This window comes from Equus caballus, chromosome X, assembly GCF_041296265.1.
Source record: "Equus caballus isolate H_3958 breed thoroughbred chromosome X, TB-T2T, whole genome shotgun sequence".
NCBI classification, from domain to species: Eukaryota; Metazoa; Chordata; class Mammalia; order Perissodactyla; family Equidae; genus Equus; species Equus caballus.
This window is the reverse complement of record NC_091715.1, coordinates 145,585,747-145,597,894: the sequence shown is the minus strand read 5'-3', so window position 1 is coordinate 145,597,894 and position 12,148 is coordinate 145,585,747. Positions and strand designations below refer to the sequence as shown.

The window sequence follows — 12,148 nt, the reverse complement described above, 5'->3', positions numbered from 1 at the left end:
GGTGAGGCTTGAGGACTTAAAATAGGGGTGGTGGTAGAAGACAGTAGGGGCTGTTCATTATTTGGAAATGCTGATATTCTTAAGATGTCTATATGTCTGTTTTCTCCAAATTTAACTATAGATTCAATGTAGTCCCAATCAGTGTTCTCAGAGGGCTTTTTTTCATAAAAATTGATCAGCTGCTTGTAATATTTTTCATGGAATTCAAAGAGAACCTGAATACCTAAAATAATCTTGAAAAATATGAATAAACATAGGAGACAAATACTACCTGATTTTGAGAACTACAGAAAACTATGGTAATCAAGACAGTGTGTTATTGGATTAAGAATAGAGGTTTGGATCAATGGAACAAAACAAAGTAAAAAATAGCCCCTGAAATATGTTGTCAATTGATTTTTGAGAAATGTTCCATGGCAATTCAAGGGGAAAGGAACTTTTTCTCACAATGTTGCAGGAACAACTGGATAACTATATGGGAAAAGTAAATCTCTACCCCTACCTGTCACCAAACATAAAAATGTATTTAGATGGATCATAGATATAAACACAAAAGCTAAAACAATAGAGCTTCTAGAAGAGAACGAGGATATCTTCATGATGTTGGGATAATCAAATGTTTCTGAAGACACAAAAAGTACTAATCATAAAAGAAAAACTTGATAAATTGGACTTCAAAATTAGAAAACACCTGCTCATCAAATGATATCATTAAGAACATGAAAAGGCAAGCCACAGACTGGGAGAAAGTATTTGCATAATATATTTAACATAGAATTAATATTGAGAATACATAAAGAACTACAAATCAACAATCAAAAACAAAGGAAAACATTAAAATGGACAAAATAGTTGGATGCTTCACAAAGCAAAAGATATTGGAATGGCCAGTAAGTATGTAAAAAGTTGCTGAGTCATCAAGGAAATGGAAATTAAACCACAATGTTCTATTACTACAAACCCACTAGAATGGCCAAAATTTAAAGTATTAACAGCAGTTATTGTTGGCCAGAATTTGGAGCACCTGGAATTCTCATACATTGCTGGTGGGATAAAGTGGTACAGTCATTTTTGGAAAACTTTTGGCAGTTTTAATTTTAGACAAACACCTACTCTAAGATTCAACTCCTAGGTATTCACCCAAGATATATATCCACATTTGTCCACAAAAAGACTCATACAAGAATGTTTATAGAGCTTGTATGCGTACATCAATTTAAAATTTAGTTTTAAAATAATGAGTATGAAGGAATGTATTTTCAGATAAACAAAAACTGAGTTTATCACCAGCACAACTACACTAAATGAACTTCTAAAAGATGTACATCAGGAAGAGCGAAATGATTCCAACACAAGAAGGGACGGTAAACAAAGAATTCGTAAATACATAGCTAAATTTAAAATGAAACTGTTTCTGTAAACACTAACACTTTTAATTTGGTGGGTAACAAAATGGGACAGGGCTAAAATATTGGGCCACTATAGTAGGTAAGTTGGGAAGGAATGCCTTGTTGTTTAAAAGTGTTCTAAGGTCCTTGCGTTATTTAGGAGCAAAGATTAAGATGTTACCTGTAGTTTTTGATAATTTTGCAGGGTAAAATCTCAAGGATAACTATTAAAACCAGAGAAATAGAGTGCATCGCCTCCAAATCATTGAATTAAAGAATCTCAAGAGAGTATTGAATGCCCAAATGAATGTTTATTTTACTTGGAAGATGTGGATGATTCAGTTCAGGCTGTAGAGAGATCATCATGTTTTTCACCTCTGAATGTCTGCGTGAAAGAAAGACAGATATGTAAATCTTTCATCATTTCTACCTATTTTTCTTTGTAGTTATAAAATAAATTACAAATATTTTTACACAAAACTCTGGTCAATCTTCTCATTATCTAATACTGAAATTTGTCAGCCCTCTTAAAACAAACATTCAGGAACCAGGGGGCCCAATACATTGGCTGAAGACTTAAGGAAGTAACCCTGTAAAAACTTCTAGAAAACAATACTCTGAGGCAATGAACACCTGGATCATGACACTCTCCCACATGCTTCAGCTACACTCATCCACATTAACACTGCCTCTTCTACATCTATGCTCAAGCTGTTTTCTCTGCCTGTAATGCCAAACTTCTATCATGTATACATCTACTAGTTGAAATCCTCTTTATCATTTGATACTCACTGCCCCAAAACCTTCCATCCCTGAACTGATCAATTCCTTCCTTTGACCTCCCATGGTACTTTGTGCTTTCCCATCTGTTTATATGTTTGTTTCCACTCGGCTGACTGGCTATTTTTAAATCTTAGCCTTCGACTTAGGTATCGTTTCTCTGAGTTGTCCCTGAAACCTCCAGACTGAGTGACCCACCTCTCCAGCACTGATCACAGTTGAGTTCGTTGAATGAATGAATAAAAGGATTGCTGAATAGGTATCAGAACCCAGTTGAGGTTTAACAACACACGTTTGTAGAGAACTAGGTCTGCACAGTTCCGTCTTTTTACAATGCTGAAAATGTTGGAATCAGTTTTTCTCCTATGAGAGACCAATAGTGCACAAAAGATATATATACTGTAAAACTTTATTCTAACGCTGGTCTTGCCTCCAGTGACTGCATATCTCTACCAAGGCCCTAAGCAACGACAGCTAAAACATACCTTAATTTTTGTGGCTGGAGTAGAAGGATTGTTGGTCCTTAAGCCAAGTTGGGTGTAAATCATGGGTTGAGGTGCCATTAGGGAAGGAGCTTCCATTGGAGTTGGAACCTATGAATTCGAATGGAAAAGAAAACAAAAAATGAAAACTTAATTAGTATTTAATTGCTGTCCTAATACAATAGCACCAATAGAACAAGTAGTCCCTCAAGAGTAAATATTACATTTAATGAATGTCAACTAAAAGGAATACTAAATGCCAGATACAAAAAAAGAGAGAAAAATAGATCTGTGAAGGAGATGCTAGTGATAAAAGTGTGAAGGGGAAAGGCCTAAAGAATAGCTCTTGAAAAGCAGGCACGGATTAACCGCCATTAAGGCCTACAAAGGACTCTTTATGAGATAAAGAACTACATCTCATGGCCAATTAGTCCTCATGGGAAAGAGAAGGCAAGTCTGTAGGTAGACATGGACCATATTAAATATATAATGGTACGTGTGTATCTTTGATGAAATACATTAGTAAAAGTATGTGACTTGATATGACCATTTAAAGGTTAAATGTGAAGGATGTGTAGGAATTTTCCTGGTGAAAGGAGTGAGGAAAGGGCAGGCACACCAGGTCAAGGGGGTGGTTGGAGCTAGACAGGCATTCAGGCCTGAGAATTCATACTCCATCAATTCTTGCTTTGACATCTCTCTGCTTGGTATTATCTTTCCAGTGAGCTGAGGAGCTCTGATTTTTTTCCAGCTTTATTGAGGTATAAGTGGCAAATAAAATTGCATATATTTAGGGGCCAGCCCCGTGGCCGAGTGGTTAAGTTCATGCGCTCTGCTTCCGTGGCCCGGGGTTTCGCCGGTTGGGATCCTGGGCGCGGACATGCCGCCACTCATCAAGTTATGCTGAGGCAGCATCCCACATGCCACAACTAGAAGGACGCACAACTAAAAATATATAACTGTGTACCGGGGGACTTTGGGGAGAAAAAGGAAAAATACAATCTTTAAAAAAAATTGTATATATTTAAAGTGTACAACATGATGACTTGACACATGTATACACATTTTAAAATATATTCAAAAGATGAAAGAAGGATATTTAATGAAGGACAAATATAAGCAGGTCGCACAGACCCATTAAGATAAGACTCTGACCATCTCCCTCCCTGTTTAAAACCCTTAAATGGATCCTCAATGACTGTAGATAGATAGTGTGTAAACTCCTTGGCATGACTTAACAAGCCTACTGCTTCTTTATCTTTATCTACTGCACTTTTCCCTCACAACTTGAGGCGATATGGGCTTACTCGAGGACAATTGGGTAAATTAGAAACCATTCAAGTGACTCATATGTAAAGGTCAATGATTAATGTGTTGACCTGCCGAGAGGTTTCTGGTGATATGCTGCAGGACTATGTCCCTGGTCTTCCAGGTTATCTTTATCCAAGTTATCAATGAAAATGTAGAGGACACGCTCACTGAACATGTAACATATATATTAGAAGGGTTAATGAACATAATAAATAGAATCAGAAACATTAATGTTTTTGACAGGCTGGAGATAGAGTCCCAGCTGAATAAGATGAAGTTTAACAGAGATAACTATTAGGTTTTGTGCTTGGATCTTAAAAAATACCTTCATGGGGGAGAAGTGAAAAAGACTAACATAATTTTAGTTGATAGTAAGGTTAAGTTTTCCTATCCTTCCTTCTGTCTTAACCCCATGCCAGCAATTTAGAAGCAGCTCCCAGCTATTTTCATTATACAAGGCTGCCACCTCTGCAGGACTAAATAAATGGCCTGAGGAATATACCAAGACTTCTTGCTTTACAAACTACTGCTGCTTAGAAATTGTCAAAAGTGCTCTTGCCCAAGGATGGAGACCTTGGTGAACTTCCATGATGCTATCAGATATTGCACCCTGGAATAGTTCCATGCAGCAACTAAATTGAGCAGCTTGTCCTTTTGGGGAACCTAGGTGTGTATGCCTCCTTTAATACACCTGGGTCCGTAGTTACTCATGTCTGAAGAGTGGGATCACCATTCTGTAGTCTAGCCAATGGTGGGGCCCACTTTGTATCTGGTTCCCGTCAGCTTGCTAGGAAATGGACTCTATTCTGTTTACGTTTTTTTTTTAGAAAGAATCTGTGACATAACCTGGCTCTTTATGTGGCCTTCAGTTTTCACTCTGCAATCCATACATTTTGCTTCAAGCCCTGTTATACTAACAAAAGATGGATGCCCTTTGGTTACTGTTGTCTAACCTAGAATCTAATACACTCTTTTTGGGACTTGGACCCTGACTCCTCATCGTTTCCTGTGGAGTATCTCAGCTCTACCCCTGTTGCCTTATATTCCTATAAAGTCTACTTTCTCCAGGCTTGGGTCCCCACTTACTTCTAGCATACAGGCACACCTAGCATCACATAATACTCTAATCCTCTTTGGGGGATTAACTGGCAAATATAGTTTATCGTTATAGAGGTTGCACAGAGACGTTCAAAATGAAGACTGAAAAGAGGTGTGAGGCAGGAGGAAAACTAAGAGAGTATGGTGTTTCCAAATCTAAGAGGAGAGAGTGTTTCAAGAAACATTCCTCTTCCCTTACTGGCAATTCCTTTTCTACCTCCTTTACAAGTTCCTCCTCATCTCTCTGCCCCATTAATGACAGGTATTCCCAGGGTTCACTCCTTGGACCTGTGCTCCTGTCTATACTCACCCCTAGGTGATCTCATGTACTCTCTCATCAGACAGGGCTTTTGTGCTGACCATGCCCTCTCCCTGGAATGATCTTCCACATGGTCTTTTCCCTATTTTCTTTCAGTTTTCTGCTCAAGACTGAGTCACATTCTCAGTAAAGAGTTCACTGATCAGCTTATTTAAAAATGGGAACCTACCTCAAAACACTTAATTCTTCTTCCCTGCTTTAATTTTACCCATAGCACCTGTCACCTTACTTATTTTATTTATTGTTTGTGCTCCCCCCCACCATTAGAATGTATGTCCCACAAGAGCATGGAGTTTTGTGTGTGTGTCGGGGGGGGGGGGGTTATTGCTATATTCCCAGCTCCTAAAAGTACCTAGAACATACTAGATGCTTAATGAATATGTGGTGGCTGAGTAACAGGAGAGAAGGGTTGAGTAAGATAAGAACAGAGAAGTGACTATTAGATTCTGTCACATGAAGGTCATTGGAGACTTTCATGTCAGCAATTTAAGTAGAATAGTGGGGACAGAAGCGACATTAATAATAGGGTGCTATTTATATGGGGTAGTCGAGAAGGGACTCATTTGGTGAGATCCCTGAAGGAACTAAGGTAGTGAGCAAAACAGGTATCTAGGAAAAGAGTGCTGCAAGCACAGGGCACAGTAAGTGCAAAGGCCCTGAGCTGGAAGAGTGTCTGGTATGCTCAAAGAACAGCATGGCAGCCCTATGCCTAGAATGAACTAAGCAAGGCAAGAGTGCCAGGAGATGAAGGCAGAGAGGTAGTATGGAGAACCCTGGCTTTTATTCTGGGAGAAATGGGGATGGTTGCAGCAGAGTGACTTAATCTAACTTACACTGTAAGCCAATCACTCTGGCTGCAGTGTGGAGAAGACTGTAGGGCACAAGGGCGGAAGCAGGGAGACCAGGTAGGAGGCTACTACAGGGATCCAGATGAGAGTGACTTAGAAAAATTGAGGATGCATTCTGAAAATAAAGCCCATAGCATTTGCTCATGAATTGGATATGGAGGGAAAGAAAGAGAGACATCAAGGAGGACTCCAAGGTTTTTGGCCTGAGCAACTGGAAAGACAGAGTTGCCATCAGCTGCGATGGAGAAAGCCATGGGTAAAACAGGTTTGGGGAAATGAAGAGTTCAGTTTGGGACATGAGAAGTTTGAGATGCCTATTATATATTAAGTGAAGATGTCAATTAGACAGTTGGATATACAAATCTTGGTAACAGGGAAGAGCTTTAGGCTGGTGATACAAGTTTGGGAGTCAGTATATAAATGTACATTTAAAGCCATGACTTGGATGGAATCACCAACGGAGTGAGTGTTGACAGAGAAGGTGCTCAAAGATTGATTCTGCGGCACTCCAATATTTAGTGTTGGGAAAGAGAAGACCAAGAAGGAACAACCAGTTGAGAGCATGATGTCCTGGAGGTTAAGTGAAGAAAGCAATTCAAGGAGGATGGAGTGGTCAATTGTATCAAATGCCACTGATAAGACTCGATGTGGACTGAGGAGTGACCACTGAATATGGTAATATGGAGGTCACTTGTGACTGAGATAAGAACAACAGGGGCAGGCAGAATCTTTACTGAAAGAGGTTCAAGAGAGAAGGAGACGAAAAGAAGTAGTGACACAGCATATAGAGAACTCTTTTGAGGAATTTTTCAATAAAGGGATAAAATATACTATTAACTGGTAGTATATTCATATGTGGAATACCATTGAGCCATTATAATTAACATGTACCAATCTAGATAGATCTCAAAAACATAAGTACAGAATGATACCAATTATAATTAATTTTTAAAAATAATGTAGACTAGTACTACATATTTTTCCATGGTAAAATTATGGAAATGTTCTGGAAGGCCATACATAAAATTCATCATAGTCACTGTCTCCAGAGAAGTGGAGGGTGATTGGGACTAGTGGTGTGCCAAGGAGACTTTGGTTTTATTTGTAAAATTTCATTTAAACAAGATCTGAAAAAATTATGACAAAAAGTTAACATTTAGTAATTCAGGATAGTAAAGCATGGATGTTTGTTATCCTCTGTATTTTCCTGTATTTTTAACATTTTCCCAAATCGACACCAACAGCAAAAACATGAGTGAACTAGTGGTGAGGCTGTGTGCACTGAATGACTTCAGAGTTTCCATTACCTGAATTACCTTGCGTGAAATTTATGCAACGCACTGAAACTATAAAAAGGAGAACTTGCGATTGCAAACAATGTTTTACTAAGTAAAGAAAAATTTTAAATTATGAACATATTTCCAGATAGGCAGAACAGAAAATAACAGACTAACACGAGTTGGTAAATGTTAGATAATAAGCCTGAAATCAGAAAAATTCCCGATATTCTGCCTGTATTAACAATTTCTCCCATTAGAAGTTTTGAACAACAAGAACAAATTCAGACTTATTAAATTCCACTTATTTTTTTGGCTATAAATGGTTCAATGTATTTGTAATCCTAGAGTAGAAGTGATCCCAAACAGCAAAATGGCAAATAAAACAAAACAAAATGAAACAACAACAAAATCCTTGCAGAAAGGGAGGAAAACCGGCAGCAAACAGTAGTTCATAACTCTTGGAATAAACCAAGAATGTAAACTAAACTAAATTATATTTGAATCTCTGTCATGTGCATATTGATTATTCCTATCTTGGATTATCTATTAATTTTGGAACAGCTTTCTCTTAAATATTCCACGTCCACACATCCCTTCTCCTCATTTCTGGTGCTCCTTTCTGTGTTCCCTTTAGCCATCTCACAAAGCTTTTGCTGTATTATTTCTCAGAGGAAAGGATATGGATGGATTACATTCCATTTTAAATTATACATATATCATGTTTTTTTCTGTTAGTGCAAACCATGGGGAGTTTTAACTATATCTCCCACTCTTGATATCTTAAAAGGGTTTTTTCTTACCATTCTATACATAGGCACTTGCTGTGAAGTCACTGGGTAGGTCACTGGAGGTGGTACCTTGAAGAAAAGTGTCAGTCACTATATGGCACATTTTCTACTAGTATTTAATAAGAAATATTATAAGATACAGAAAAAATTCTGCTATATATTTAATATTGAGAACAAATATAGTGAACCATTTACAGCCAGGACAACGATCTTTCCTTGTACATGACTGATTTAGGAAATTTAAGGACTTCCAATTATTAGTATGTTGTTTTGGAAGCCATAAGGGAGTTCACTGTAGCTCAACTTCCCTGAGTACTAGGAATTTGCTTGAACAACATTCCACACCCAAGAGAAATACGAACTTAGGTAAGAAAGAGTTATGACTCTTCTTTTTATACTGCATAAATAAAGTGATAACATTAATAGGCAAAATGAAAGAGAGAAAAATTCAACCACAATCTCACTACCTCCAACAAATAAAATCTTCTTAATTTTTCAATGTTCACTCCCAGTCTTTGGTCATGACATCTTTCAGGTGTGTGAGATAAGGTGAAAAATGAAGATAGTTTGGCTTTCATCACAACAGATGAAAAGTAGAGTAATATATTTAATGCTCTCAGTGTAACGTCAAATTATGCCTGGCTCTCAACCCTGAATTAGTCTCCTCGCCTATACCACTCATAACTTTAATCCTTGTCTTAGTATCTTTGCCTATTACTAGGTGATACAACACGAGAGACAGTCATCTTTGGCCTTAGACATTTGACCTCAGAGTACTAGTGACTGGCCAGAAGAACTTGAACAAAGAGGCAGAAATAAATCTTTAACATCTTCCTGATCTTTCCCAAAGTATTTTTATACCCTGACTCCTAATTCTTCTATAAACAGTTTCTTCATTCTTTTTTTTTTTTTAAAGATTGGCACCTGAGTTAACATCTGTTGCCAATCTTCTCTTTTCTTTTCCTTCTTCTCCCTGATGCCCCCCAGTACATAGTTGTAGATTCTAGCTGTGAGTGCCTCTGGCTGTGCCATGTGGGATGCTGCCTCAGCATGGCCTGATGAGTGGCGCCATGTCCGCGCCCAGGATCCAAACCGGCGAAACCCTGGGCTGCAGAAGCGGAGCGCGCGAACGCAACCACTCGGCCACGGGGCTGGCCCCTCTACATTCTTTATATATATCAGAGGTAACTAGAAGAGTCAAATTGATAGAGACAGAAAATAGAAAAGTGGTTACTGGGGCCTAGAGGGTGGGAGGAATGGGGACTTATTGTTTAATGGGTACAGAATTTCTGTTTGAGATGTTGAAAAAGTTCTGGAAATACATAGTGGTGACGCTTACACAACATTTCGAATGTATATAAGGCCACTGAATCGTACACTTAAAATGGTTAAGATGGTAAATTTTATGTTATATATATTTTACCACAATAAGGAAGCAAAAAAAGATAGCAATAAAAATACTGTACAAAAATAACATATTAAATCAGCAGGGAGTCTGACCAGGGTTAAAGTTTTCTGAAGTCCTTATTGTTGTTTCAGAGGAAATACTGATTAACTTTAAACTTTGGTAATTTAACTATGCATGTTGTAGTCTCTAGAGTAATATCAAAAAGATAGCAATAGAGTATATAACTTCTAAGGTAACAGGAGAAAAAAATGAAAGGATAAAAAACCATTTAATTATTTCAAAAAATGAGAGGGAGGAGAAAGAAAAATAAGGGGAAAAAACACCCTATAATAGGAACATCCAAATATATCCATAATCACATAAAACTATATTAACTAAACTCAAGTTAAAAGACAAGGATTGGGTTCTAGTTTCAGTTAAAATTGAGCAAGCACTGACAAATTTCCTCTCTCATTGAACACCTAACTATAAAACCTGGATAGGATGCATGGGCAGCTATCAGAAAACTCTGAAAAGTACACCAGGAAAGAACACCAGAATTCGAAGTACTACTGAACTGGCAGTGAATTTATCATTTTTCCCTTCCAGTATCCCCCATACTGGACTCAAAGCAGCATGAAACCTGGAAGAGATGAGAGAAAACTCCATTAAGTCCTCTAGTTCTGGCTTGAATAGCTATAAAGAGAATCCCTAAAGCTCAGAGAAAGCCAGAAAAATCCACCAGTGTTTTTTCTTTTTACCAATTCTCTCCCACTCCAGCTCCCAGGCAATCCTACAGCAGTGGCTATGGTGGCAGCAAAAGTGGCCTGCAAGGGAAAACTCCAAGAGCCAAATATCCAAGGGAGAGGGACTTTCTTCTCCATTAGGTGGAGCTGTGGCTCCATGAAGAAGGGACAAAAAAAAAATGTTGTTTTTAATTCTCTGTCCTACCACCACTTGGAATCCTGACTTATCTCAATCACAGAAGTGAGCGGGATTTTTGGCAGATGAAAGAGAATGGGAGTCCCAAGAAACTGAAAAATACTGAAGAGAGGGCACAAATGGATAAGCTCAGGAAAGCTATTTATGAACTCCTGGGCTCATCAACCTCCTCCTGCCACCTGTGCAGGGGTGGGTCTGGTCTTGGTGAGCATACTGAAGACTTTGATTACTAAGCCAAGGGAGAGCCCAACGCCCAGGTCCCGGGCTGACCACTGGGTGGCGCACATGCACGACTAGTCTGAATAGCGGCACAAAGGCTATTCCTCAAAGGTTTCCACAAAGGTGGAAACCAAGCTGACGCAGGGACCACAGCCCAGAGAAGAGGGCTGGACTCGTAGCTTAAACTTAACCAGGTTAAGTGCCTGCTAAAACACAAATTATCAATATTCTCCATAAAATTTAACAAGACTCAAAGTAATAGTCAAAATGTCCAGGACGCAATCCAAAATTACTTAGCACATGAAGAACCACGAAAATCTCAAGTTGCATGGAAAAAGACAATCAACAGACACCAATGACAAGATGGCACAGATGTTGGACTTTAAAAAGACTTTAAAGTGGCTATTATATAAATGCTTGAATGAGTAATCATGCACACTCTTGAAACAAAAGTTAAAATAGCATCAGCCAAGAAATAGAAGATATAGAGAAAAGCCAAATGGAAACTTCAGATCTGAAAAATACAATGACTAAAATAAAAATACCCAATGGAAGGCCTCAATATCAGACTGGAGATGACAGAAGAAAGATTCAGTGAATTTGAAGATAGACCAATAAAAGTCATTCATTCTAAAGAACAGGAGAAAAAAAAGATTTATAAGAACCAAATAGAACATCAGGGGCCAGTGGGACAACATCCAAAGGTCTAATATTTGTGTTATTAGAATTTGAGGAGGAGAAGAAAATGACTGCAGTGCTGAAAAAAATATTAGAAGTAATAATGGCAGAAAACTTCCCAAGTCTGGCAAAAAATATCAAAATGCAGACTGAAGAAACTATACGAAGCTGAACAGAATAAACCCCTTAAAATCCACGTCAAGACAAATCATAAAGTTCTGAAAATGAACGACAAATATCTTAAAAGCAGCCACAGAAAAATGATGCAATATCCATAGGAGAATAATGATTTGAATATCTGTGGATTTTTCATCAGAAACCATAGGGGCCAGAATGAAGTGGCCCATTTTTCAAATGCTGAAAGAAAAGAGCTGTCAATCCAGAATTCTATATCCAGTGAAAAGTGCTTTAGGCATAAAGGTGAAATAAAGCCATTTTCAAATGAAGGAAAAATGAGAGAATTCACAGCCAGAACTGCTAATGCCAGAACTGCCAGAATTGCTAATGGACATTCTTCAGGTAGAGGGGAAATGATACCAGAAAGAATGAAGGAAGAGCAATAGAAATGCTGAATATCTGGGTAAGTATAAAAGGCTATTCTTCCACTTTTGAGTTCTATAAAACATGT

General features: G+C 38.1%; 1 protein-coding gene across 1 annotated transcript in view; it reads right to left on the bottom strand.

The window, feature by feature from the left end:
* Window positions 1-1,679: 1,679 nt before the first annotated feature.
* Window positions 1,680-12,148, bottom strand: part of LOC137571858 (uncharacterized) — a 35,658-nt gene continuing 25,189 nt past the window's right edge. Inside the window, exons 14-16 of the mRNA NM_001433652.1 lie at window positions 8,307-8,363; window positions 2,654-2,761; window positions 1,680-1,773 (exon numbers count right to left, since the gene is read on the bottom strand). Coding sequence (NP_001420581.1) covers window positions 1,732-1,773; window positions 2,654-2,761; window positions 8,307-8,363 — 207 coding nt within the window. The 3' untranslated portion in view covers window positions 1,680-1,731. The remainder of the gene's footprint in view (window positions 1,774-2,653; window positions 2,762-8,306; window positions 8,364-12,148) is intronic.